The following is a 12,500-nucleotide window of genomic DNA, read 5'->3' as shown; positions in this document are numbered from 1 at the left end:
GTCACGACATGAACTCTGGGATTAAACCTGAGCACGAGTGAGGTCAAATTGGTCCTAATAACGTGTCAGGACTTTGCAAAAATAAAAGTATTTTCCGTCCTGTCACACTGGTTGGTGACTGGGGCAGACACTGGCTCTGTGATATTGCCGAGTCAAAACCAGATCAGCTTTGTCCTTAGACGAGATAAGAAAGTGGCTAAGATGATTACACAATCAAATTTATGGAAATATCATTCAGAAACACTTGGTGATGGGCTTGGAATTTTAATATGGTAACATTTGTGCTTTTCACGGAGCAGCGTCGATACGTCGAATTACGCCACAACCCCTCAGTCGGAGGGAAATTGTGTCCCAGAAAAATCGAAGCATTCTGGATTTTGTATGCAAATGAGTCAGTGCTGAGAAATCAGTGTTGTATGTTTGTTTGGTCTCATTTGTCTCGTGTTTTTGTTAAAGGAAGTTTACTTATACTGATCCTGTTCTCAGTTCGACAAAGATCTGTAATAACTTGCCAAGCCAATGCGAGACTAACTGAAGGACTACCCTTCTCACTGCGTACAGGGAAGCCATTTTCAATAGTTGAGATACTATTCACTCTTCCATCCTGTTCAAGATTCTCTATTGGATGGTGAGCGTCGATTATGCCATAATTCCTCAAAGTCAATGTTTTTTCTGTTTCATGGAACGCTTATAGTCTGATGTCTGGCCCTTCCTCAAACAGGAAATTAGTCTTTCAAGTACAAGCACCAGAATAATGTGCACCCATCTGTCCAGGGATTTCAGTTCCCCATGCCTAGGAAATCTCTAAGCTAACAACTGTCATTGTTTCTGTCGGGTTGTGTGTGTGTGTGTGGTGGGGGTTGTGTGTGTGTACGTAAGTGCTTGCACCCAGCCTCTTATGTTTGAGCTATTATGCAGAAGGTTAATGCACAAACATACAAATATAATCAGCACTCTCAGTTTGAATTAGTTTGGTCTCACTCGTGTCCAGTTTGAAGGCTCATCCTATCCTGGATATGGGCTGTGGAACCCAACCACTGAGCTGTCCGCCCTTGCTAGCTCTTTGTCACGTATGAAATGTCAGCTACGATTTGATGTCTGCCCGCTGATAATGTTCACATGCATCTACGCTACCTGGCGCTCCAGGGCATGGGTCAGGAGATCAGAACACACCCTGAATGTCCAATGGGCTTTTTTGTTCCCACAACTGTTCATCCTCGAGTTCTAACACACACACACACACACACACACACACACACACACACGAGTATGGTTGTCATGCAGCAAGTGCAGACTTCATAAATAGGTAATGAGCGAAGGAATTGCATAATATTTGTTATGAATCATAAAGCACATATACAGTGTATATCTTCATAATATTTGCTGATGAGAAGGCAGAGATTCATTCTAAGAGTGAAATATTCTGGGGTCGCCCTGGTAGCTCACAGGGTAGAGTGCGTACCACATGAGCTAAGGCCTTACCTGAGACCAGGGGTGCCCCACCTTGTTCCCAGAGAGCTACCTGCCTGTAGGTGTTTCTCCAACCACACTTATTTGACCTGATTCAGCACTAGTCCTGATCAACCAGTTGTTTATCAGAATCAGGTGTGGTCGATTAGCTTTGGAGTGAAAGCCTACAAGCAGATAGCTCTTCATGAACAGGGCTGGAGACAGCTGCCTCAGAGGAAGAGACCCGTGCTTCAGAGGAAGAGATCCCTGCCTCAGAGGAAGAGATCCCTGCCTCAGAGGAAGAGACCCCTGCTTCAGAGGAAGAGATCCCTGCCTCAGAGGAAGAGACCCCTGCCTCAGAGGAAGAGATCCCTGCCTCAGAGGAAGAGATCCCTGCCTCAGAGGAAGAGATCCCTGCCTCAGAGGAAGAGATCCCTGCCTCAGAGGAAGAGATGCCTATGAGTGCGTGTGAGCGTCTATTTGTTTTAGTCTGGGTGTGTGTTGGCTCTCAGCACCCCTGCCCTCTGTTACATCATCACTGCTCACCTGACAGGCCCCTGATTACATCATCACTGCTCGCCTGACAGACCCCCTGCCCCTGATTACATAATCAGAGGCTGCATAGCAGGATTTGCAGTGGATTCCTATTGGCTCCTGGGGTTAGGCTTCAAAAAAACAAAATGGCGTGTGGAGGGAGAGGAGGTTAAAGTACAAAGAGTATAACTATTATTTGTAGTCACAGGAAAGAAACAAATACACATTTAGGTCTGCACTGCACATTTACATTTAGCACCTGACTCCACAAACTCATATGGGTCACGCGAATTCTAGTGCCTGTTTGTGTAATTTCAGTTTAATGGAAATCAAGACGGCTAACAAAATTACAGGTTACGATACGAGCTCCATGTACTATTTGTCTTTGACAAGCATATTCAATGTTGAAAAAACTAACAAATTCAAACAATGGTTGAAAAATACAATACTCATGATGACAGAACTCTGTCCCAGCCTGCATAAGATATCCAGGCATTATGGAAAATCTATAGAAGGAAAGAACGAGTCAACAAAAGGCTGCAGTACAATTTCACAACGCGTAAACAAACTGTGAAAACGCTGTTAAAATATCCTGCCAGTGCTTCCCTAATAGGCACAGCTCACAGCTCGGCTTGATAGGAAACGGTTGACAAAACCACTCGTGACAGTGAACGCAACAGATGTCAGCGTTGCAGCCAGACATACCGAGCAGCCCTAACAGCCACACTTGGAACACAGCACGACAGGAGTGTGAAATTAGGGGGAGGAGATAGATAGGGAGGGAGGGAGGGAGGTGTAGGAGAGGGAGGGAGGGAGGGAGGGAGGGAAAGAGGGAGGGAGGGAGGGAGGGAGGGAAAGAGGGAGGGAGGGAGGGAGGGAAAGAGGGAGGGAGGGAGGGAAAGAGGGAGGGAGGGAGGTGTAGGAGAGGGAGGGAGGGAGGGAGGGAGGGAGGGAGGGAGGGAGGGAGGGAGGGAGGGAGGGAGGGAGGGAGGGAGGGAGGGAAAGAGGGAGGGAGGGAAAGAGGGAGGGAGGGAGGGAGGGAGGGAGGGAAAGAGGGAGGGAGGGAGGGAAAGAGGGAGGGAGGGAGGGAAAGAGGGAAAGAGGGAGGGAGGGAGGGAGGGAGGGAGGGAAAGAGGGAGGGAGGGAGGGAGGGAGGGAGGGAAAGAGGGAAAGAGGGAGGGAGGGAGGGAGGGAGGGAGGGAAAGAGGGAGGGAAAGAGGGAGGGAGGGAGGGAGGGAGGGAGGGAGGGAAAGAGGGAGGGAGGGAGGGAGGGAGGGAAAGAGGGAGGGAAAGAGGGAGGGAGGGAGGGAAAGAGGGAGGGAGGGAGGGAGGGAAAGAGGGAGGGAAAGAGGGAGGGAAAGAGGGAGGGAGGGAGGGAAAGAGGGAGGGAGGGAGGGAGGGAGGGAAAGAGGGAGGGAGGGAGGGAAAGAGGGAGGGAGGGAGGGAGGGAGGGAAAGAGGGAGGGAGGGAGGGAGGGAAAGAGGGAGGGATGGAGGGAGGGAGGGAGGGAGGGAGGGAAAGAGGGAGGGAGGGAGGGAGGGAAAGAGGGAGGGAGGGAGAGAGGGAGGGAAAGAGGGAGGGAGGGAGGGAGGGAAAGAGGGAGGGATGAAGGGAGGGAAAGAGGGAAAGAGGGAAAGAGGGAGGGAGGGAGGGAGGGATGGAGGTAAAGAGACAGATTGGCAGAGAGGATGGTGGATAGTAGGAGACATGAAGCATGGGAGGTTTAAGCTACTAAGATTTTTTCATGGGAAGATTGTAATCTTAAAGAACCGTAGTGCTAACAGAGGTGGATGGCAGTAAAAGGGACATGCCGACCCAGCAGGGTGTCTGTGTGGCTCTGTAAAGAAACAGTGCAGGAGCAAGTCTCTCTGGTGAGGCCACATCCATTCTCTCTCTCCAGAACAGCTGATTACCATGCAGTGTTTTCTCCTTCCATGGTTTTTTTGTTGGAAGATGCCCCTGCCCCCCACCATTCTCTACATCTTCTTTTCTCTCTTCCTTCATCTCTCTCTCTCTCTCTCTCTCTCTCTCTCTCTCTCTCTCTCTCTCTCTTTCTCTCTCTGTCTCTCGCTCTTTCTGTCTCTCGCTCTCTTAAACCTCCTGGGACTGCCCCAGTATCTCTGCTGACGTAAACCTTTCAAGGAAGCTTATTGTATTAGTTCTGTGTGTGTGTGTGTGTGTGTATGTGACAGAATTGGTGTGGTAAGCACGAGTGTTTAGGAGAGAAAACGGCACAGTGTGTGTATACTCTGCTGTCTCCTTAGGGATATTTGGCTTGGTTCACAACTATTCTGCCTCACTAATCCACTTTACCAAAGGGAAGAAATGCTTAATGCATAATTGTCACCTCAGTACAGATACACACTCAGCCATGGATCACCACAAAATGCTAGTACAAATACACAGGGTAACGAGGCTGTCAAAAGGAATGTGTGGTTTCTAAAGTCATTTCATTAAACAAACTCCTCAAAATGACAGAAAATGTATACAATTACAAATGGTCAGAAATCCTGAATTAATGGGTGATAAGCTTGGTATTGCAACCTTTCTCTCTCTGTCTCTCTTCCCCGCTGTCTCTTACCTTCAGTCTCTCAATTTGAGAGTTTTACACATGTTGTGGGGTCAGATGGCTCGGCGGTTAGGGAATCGAGCTATTAATCAGAAGGTTGCCAGTTCGACTCCCGGCCATACCAAATGACATTGTGTCCTTGGGCAAGGCATTTCACCCTACTTGTCTCGGGGAGAATGTCCCTGTACTTACTGTAAGTCGCTCTGGATTAGAGCGTCTGCCAGATGACTGAATGCTTACCTGCAGGCCTACACACCAATTCTCCACTCGGTTTGCTTGAAATAGAGCTGGCTGTTGACACAGAATCAGAATCGGCTTTTATTCGCCAAGTAAGTCTGTATAAACAAGGAATTTACTACGGCAGGAAGGTTCACACGGTAAACATATACGAGTTTTAAATATAACATGTAGAAAATATATAAACAAACAGACAGATGTATTGGAGACAGGGCAGGAACACTTAAGACAATCGTGACAGGAAATGGTGTGTGTGGATTAGGCTCTGGCAAACACAGTATGGAGAGAGGAGCTTCTAAAAGCGTATCATTTTTACCCGCTGTATTTAAGGCTTGGGGTATAGGTGGGGCTTGATAAGAGACCAGGCCGTGTGAGTTTGGGCTTAGCGTTGACCACCCACAGTCACATCTGAGGGTTATCAACCTGTCAGGGTTTTGAGGGTTGAGAAGGGTGGGTGTGTTTGCCATTAGACGCTCTAGATCTACTGAGTCAACTTAATGCCTTGTAGCCGAACATTGATGTAATCTCTCAAACAGAGGAATTAAGTGTGTGTGTGTGTGTGCAGTCATTATGGCACAGTTTGCCCCTTTTTTTTTTAATGCACTCGCAAAATCCGAATCGAACCTCACTCTGTTCCAACACCCACATCCAGCCTTTCTAATCCCCGCCAAGCATGGCCTTAACACGCTACAATCCCACTTCTGTGTACGGCTAATTATCGTCTCCTCTGCCTTCAGACGAGAGTGGCTACATCGTCATTACTGTCCTGGGTAGCTGTGCAGACAGCTGCTGGTTCAGCGTCATCCTGCACAGCTAAAGGGCTGCTTTGTCCAAGTCTATATCCCCGATCTATAGATAGTCCTCTTGCATTAAAGAGAGATCTATAATAAAATGCTTATAGTCCCTGCAAGGCAGTCATACTTGTCCTTAAAGCTGTCAACAATAAACTTCACTTGGCCCGCGGGCACAAACGATGTCTTGATGATGAAGTAAGAGCAGATTAACAGGGAAAAAAAGGAATGTCCCATGTGCATTCCTCAAGAAAATACAACTGTTAGTGAGCACATTTCAATCACAAATCCTCCAAAGTGATGTTGCTTTCACGCACTGCTGAGCAATACGCCTTCCGTCCCCATAGCAACATGATTCATATTGTCTTACAGAAATGCTTAAAAAACGCTTAATGGGATTGTGAATCTGCATTTTTACAACCATGCTACTTCTTCAAGTCCACAATACATTTTCCAAGTATAAGAAAAACACTTTTTTCGCGGGGTGTGTTTATGCACAGTTGCATACTCATCAACAAATAATTGGTGGTATTCGCTCAGACAAGCGTTGCCTGTGTTCTACTCCCATTGGCTAATGGGTCCCCTGTGTTGCCCTGCTGTGTTTCTCCACCTATTTAAACCCTCACTTTGGTGTCATGGTCGTTAAAAAGAGCGCAATTAGACGTCGTTAACAATGGGAATTAATTAGCTGTTGCCACCCGCCCTGATCTCTCCGTGTTCCTGTAAACCACCAGAACCCACTACAGCTACAAACATCTGCTTTGTCAGTGTGGAGGATTATCTCTGTCCACCATCCTTCCATTTACAGTATCATTTGACCTTCACCCGTATAACTGCATTCCTGGCCCAAATTCCTCCCTCCCCCACTTTTTTCTTCTTTCAGTTTTTACGCCAGAGGATCAGGCTGTCAAATGACTTCCATTTACATTTAGTAATTTAGCAGACGCTCTTATCCAGAGCGACTTACAGTAACTACAGCGACATTCCCCCGAGGCAAGTAGGGTGAATTGCCTTTCCCAAGGACACAACTTCATTCGCACGGTCGGGAATCGAACCGACAACCTTCTGATTAATATACCGATTCCCTGACAGCTCAGCCATCTGACAGCTCAGGCTGTCTTAAATACCAGCCCCCCTGATTCCCTGCACAGCCCAGTGTGCTGTTAAGACAGAGGTTACATGTGAACAGGAGTGTGTTTGAGTCAGTGCCCAGGTTGTGTGGACTGACTTGCATGTTTATTGTGTCTATGGTGCCCTTGAACAAGGTACATCAACATCTCTGGGTCTCTCTGTTGCCTCCCGAGAGCGAGAGAGAGCGAGAGAGAGCAGAGTGTAAAGAGTCATCTACAGAGGCTGATGGAAAGTGAGAGAAAGAGGAAGATGGAGAATTGAGGCGGAGATTGAGTGGTGGAAAGGGAGTGAGGGGGAGGTCGCTTTTAGAGGACACAGAGAAAGATGGGTTCTGGTCAATGGACTTTCTCTCGCTCTCGCTTTCTCTCGCTCTTTCTCTCTGCCTCTCTCTCTCTCTCTGCCTCTCTCTCTCGCTCTCGCTCTCTCTTTCTCTTTCTCTGCCTCTCTGTCTCTCTCTCTCTCTCTCTCTCTCTGCCTCTCTGTTTCTGTCTCTCTCTCTCTCTCTTCAGAGGACACAGGGAAAGATGGGATTCTGGTTAATAGACTCTCTCTCTCCTCTTTCTCTGTCTTCCTCTTCCTCCATCCCTCTTTACTCTGTCTCGTATCTATGGAGAGGACGATGCCTCTGTTTTGTTTTCATTAGCTCTGTCTCTGGACAGGGAAAGGAATGGAGCTAAGGCCACTCTGCTATGGAGCTTCTGTTGGACCTAGGGAGGGTGTTAGTGAGAGGGAGGGTGTCGGTGAGAGGGAGGCTTACTGAGAGCCAGTGGAACAGAGTTGGAGACGCAAGGGAAGAAAACCAGAGCATGGAACTAATGGACAGAATGAGAAGAGGACAAAGTTTAAGAGAAGAGAGAGAGAGAGAAGGAGGTGGAAGAGGGAAAAAAGAGGAGAGGTCAAGGGGTGTTGGTGGAGGGAGGAGAGAACACAGCAACACACACTTACACAAACACACACACACACACACACACGTGCACACGCACACCGCTGCTCTATGCCTAACCATCACCTTCTAAAAGTGACAGGAAAGTTGGGGTCACATAGAAAAACGATTTTAAGCATCATTTATTCATGTTGTGTTAAAACCAAAATGGCAACTATGCTTATGCCTTCCTCTCTTGCTAAGGTTTCATATTGAGGGTAAAAGCGGGAAGGGAGGGGTCAACAACACGCCCGTCTCCTAACATCCCATGGTCATGGCCATCTGTTCTCTGTTCCCTCTCTCTGGGAGAGCTTGGCCTTTCTCCAGGCCTGTGGTTTTGCACCGTGCACGTCTGAACTTCCACAGTCCCTCCCTGCAGTCTTGCAGGTCCTGCTTCTCCCACCAGGGGGCAGGAGAGCTGTCACGGCCCAACAGGCAGGGCAATTAGCAGGCTTGATTGAGATGTGAGAGATGACTGTGGCTGTGCTGTAGTCTTTGTCCTCCGCCCTCACTAACCTCTCTCCCCTCCCCTCCCCTCCACAGTAACCAGACGGTGCTCCACCAGTTCTGCTGCCCCGCCCCAGAGGTCCCAGAGACTGAGCCCTCCACCGCCTGTGTCCCCAGGTAAGATGTCAGCCATCCTGTTACCCACCTCCCCCCGTCGACAGCTTCCCTTGGTTTGACCCATTTCTGTTTCGTGGTCACCGCCGTGCTTCTCCTATCCGTTACCGGTGGTGCTACTGTCGTGGCAACACACCTGCCCCAGGTACGTCTGGTTTGAAGTGGTTGTCAGTCCTTTGGTGGGGGAGATGATTCCGAAAACGGGCCGAAACCGGCCAATCCCAGGGCAGCACCCTTTGTGTTCCTTGCTGTGATGTCACAGCGAGAGATTCTCTTTAAGGATCTTGAAATAGTTAGCGAGAGGGAGTTTCTCACTGAGATTAATGGGGTTTGTCACATGATCTTGGTTCACCCGAGGACAGCCTTTAGTTTTTTCCTGTGAGTCCGTGATGCGGGGGGAAGTTGATTACCCATTCACCCTGCGTTGCTACGTTTGTCAGAGTATCGAGATAAATCCATGAGCACACACTGGAAATCTCCAAATCAATCAGAGCAAGATCCCATTTCCTGGACAGTGGTCAAGCCATCTACAGAACTACCTAAACTGAAGAGGCTTAGAGATAAAGGCAGATGATGATGAGGAGGAAGAGGATGATTTATATTTAGTATCTCTGCTGAGCACACAATGCTGACAGGAAAAAAGCTACCACAATATGATGGCACACTGCAGTGGATTTCCCAGGATGTCTTTATCAGCAGAAGTCACACAATAGAAAAATAGAACAAATAAAGCTATTTGATTTTAAAGCTAAACTGATATTTTCAGTTTCCGCAGTGTGGTCACAAAATATCCCTTTAACTGGATAATGGTTTGCATATCACCTGACATCTTTACTCACCCCTACCCTGGGGCGATTCTAGGATCAGACCTTTAGGGGTGCTCAGCACCCAATGAGAATGGGACATGAATACGGTGCCTTGCAAAAGTGCTAAACCCCTTTACTAATAATAATTCCATAATTGCACTGGATAACAATTAATACATTTATGTATTATAATGAAAAATATTGAATGAATGAAAAAACTAAGGATGTCACTTTTTTCATGAACTTCCAGCATCAAATGATAATAAACTAATCTTTTTTTAAATTTTTATTATTATTGTTTTTAGGGTTCTTGAGCACCCTTAAAAAGGGTCTAAAATCTCCACTGTCCCTACCATTGAGAACTGCAGCTAGACAAAGACGGGTTGTTTCAAACCTGTCGTAACAAAATATATTAGATTTTTAGCCATCATTAGTTCTCACTTCAAGGAGAGAAGTGCCTGCCTGTATTTGTCTGAATCTCCCAAACTGCCAGGGTCTAGGTTTCTCTGCATATTGCCTCAACTGGATGAGAAACATCAATAGCAATTAAGCCGTCCACCCTGGAAGGGTGTGTTTGTTGGTGAATCTGTACACTTTGCAGAATCACGCTGCCGCATTGAAGGTGGTCGTAGGGGGAGATGAAAATAAGCTGACATGCAAACCCCAATTCTGACCACTCCTGAGGCGGTAGGCAGAGATGCAGTAGAACAATCTGGAGCTCCACAACCCTAAAGAAGACTTTGGTTCTCAAATCAACCACATGAAGATGGAGAATAGAAGCAGGGAGAAGAAAGAGAGAGAGAGAACATGGAGGGAGGAGTTGAAAGATTGAAAATGGCTTCCCTCCAGTGAATGTTTCTGGTTTGAGGAAAGATTAAAATTTCTCAGTTCCCATAGCAGTTGATTATGTGAAGGTGAAAACAAAAAGTCTATGAGAGATCCTTGGGCGATCGTTGCCTGATTGAAATTGCTTGACCAAGCAACATATCCATTACTGCTTTGTGCTTAGGGACCATTAAGCAAGGCACAAACCAGAACACAAACTGAAAGGCCTCAATCCACCAAAGCAAACCACTTCAAACGGAACTATCCGGAATGCAGTTTATGGGTTGACCGGTGCGGTTTTTGTTCTCTCTCTCTCTCTCTCTCTCTCTCTCTCTCTCTCTCTCTGGCTCTCTCTCTCTCTCTTCCTCTCTCTCCCCCTCTCACTCTCTCTGAAACTGTTTTGTGTTGTTCATCATCTCTTTAAACTTCAGTGTTACCGTCAGTGAATTGTTGGATCATTTGTTCGCACGTTTCTCTACATGGCATCACACTCGCAGGCATCCATCCTCATCCACACCCTCCACTCATTCTGATCGGTCTGCCCCCACAACAGTCACCTCACCACACACATCTCTGACGAGCGTAGGGTTTCCACCTATACACCAGTGTTAGAATGCATCACTTACGCTGTCATGTTCATTCAGTCATTCGTTTCACAAAGAGAGTAAGAGGCTATGTAGTTCTGTTGATGGGTTAGCCTTACGTTCACACATGTAATGCATCCGTGTTCATGTGGAAAACTGTTGTAACTATGTTGCTGCATGCCCTTTTGTTTTAGTAGTGAGCAGCGTGGGGCTCTCTGTCCTGCGTGTCGTACGTGTGTCAGTGTGTGTTTGTGTTCAGCCCTGACTCAGGGGCTTGACGCCCCAGAACAAGCACCTCACACAACCAAGGCTGCAAGGGGGTGCAAGGCTGACAGATAAACAAACATTACTCAGTGATGAATTTGCCACGCATCCTTGGCATCCTCCGCTTGTTCGATCTCAGGCCAAGACTTCACTTGTCTTGTTAAAGGCCCGTTTCACACAACAAGCCTCTCGCTGAAATAATAACATGTGGTTTGTGTAGTTAGCGACTGAAGCGCCGTTAGCGGGCTATTGCTTCTTGCAGGACGGCTCATAACCCTCTGTCGTCGTCACTACTTCTTGTCTCTTCGGAGTAATGGAGCTTTGCTTTTCACACACACACACACACACACACACAGCCTGACAGACCAAATTGCAGTCAGTGTTATTTACTCTCCCTGCTGTGCATCAGCCTTGGAACTGTTCATCCAGTAAGAATTACCTCACCTATACGCCAGCAGAACACGTTGGTTAAGGGCAACTTAACGAGTTTCTGAAAACACAAATCAAGTAATTCGATAATATATCCATCCCAAGGTCTTTGCCTTCATCACCTCTGGAAAGAGTCCACATCAATCAGGATATTTTTTTCCTGTTCCTCGGTGGGCATCCGTACAACGTCCGGTTGGGCGTTTTAATGAGGTGACCCCAGGGTGCCACTGAACTGAGAGCGAGTCGTGGAGACTGAAGAGGAAGTGAAGACTTCACTGTCACACACCTGGTGTATAATGAGGACCCTACGGAGCCTAGCCCCAGCTAGACCGCTCCAGACGCGCACTCACCTTGACAAGACTGTCACTCTCGTCCAGCTACGAGGGCAGTGAGCACTGGGGAGGGAGGGGCTTCGAGATGAGGATCACATTAGTGTTCATGGTCACACAGTTAAATTGAATTTTCCAACAGTTAAGGGTAAAGCAGGCGAGAAAGAGAGAGAGAGAGAGAGAGAGAGAGAGAGAGAGAGAGAGAGAGAGAGAGAGGGAGAGAGGGAGAGAGGGAGAGAGGGAGAGAGGGAGAGAGGGGGAGAGGGGGAGGGGGGAGGGGGTTGTTGTATCAATCAAGACTGCAAGGCTAAACACCTCAATTAGCATCCAACACTAACCGAACTGACATGGCGATATGCTAACGTCAAGCAAGCAGGGTTCGTTTTCCACCTCTCTCCAGAGACTCTCCGTGTCTTCTTTGTTGCCTTTTGTCAGAGAGCTGCAGTGCGCCAAAGAGAAACACAGGATGCCAAGAATGGGAAAGAAACTATTGTTAGTGTAATATCTGACACTTTCATCACTTGGGGATCTGGCTGTGCCGACAGAAGAAGACAGAAAATAAAAACGATAAATGAAGGCACTCAAGAAAAAGTGTTGAGGACAAGAAGCAGCTGGGGTCCCTTCCAAATCTGATGACTAGGGGGCTGCAGCCGAAAGGCCTCTTAACGCCAGAATAATGTGACTGTGTGTGTTCGTGTGTGTTTGTGACTGTGTGTGTTCGTGTGTGTTTGTGACTGTGTGTGCGTGCTACGAACCGTATTGAATAACCCCTGGTGTTGGATTTTTGGATCACGGATGAAGAGTCTAGAATGAGGCTCTGCAGATGTCTGTTAAGTTAGAGAAGCAGACCTGAGTAGGAGATAGACTGTGTTCAAACCCTGACTCTGGTTCACGCAGTAGCTCTCTCCTGCAAAGCTTTGAAGTAGGAGTGGAAACAGGAAAGTAGAAGGATAGGACAGGAGTCAAAGTTTTTTTGTGGTTGAAAATTCAGAATAAGACACTCCTACAA

At 47.5% G+C, this 12,500-nt stretch overlaps 1 protein-coding gene across 1 annotated transcript in view; it reads left to right on the top strand.

Moving 5' to 3' along the window:
* Positions 1-12,500, top strand: part of iqsec3a (IQ motif and Sec7 domain ArfGEF 3a) — a 77,458-nt gene that overhangs the window by 5,195 nt on the left and 59,763 nt on the right. The window contains exon 2 of the mRNA XM_084701533.1: positions 8,177-8,257. Within this exon, the coding sequence (XP_084557659.1) occupies positions 8,177-8,257 (81 nt within the window). The remainder of the gene's footprint in view (positions 1-8,176; positions 8,258-12,500) is intronic.

Source organism: Hypomesus nipponensis, chromosome 7, assembly GCF_054491055.1.
Source record: "Hypomesus nipponensis isolate SF chromosome 7, ASM5449105v1, whole genome shotgun sequence".
In the NCBI taxonomy this organism is placed as follows: domain Eukaryota; kingdom Metazoa; phylum Chordata; class Actinopteri; order Osmeriformes; family Osmeridae; genus Hypomesus; species Hypomesus nipponensis.
This window is presented reverse-complemented; position numbering and strand designations above follow the sequence as displayed.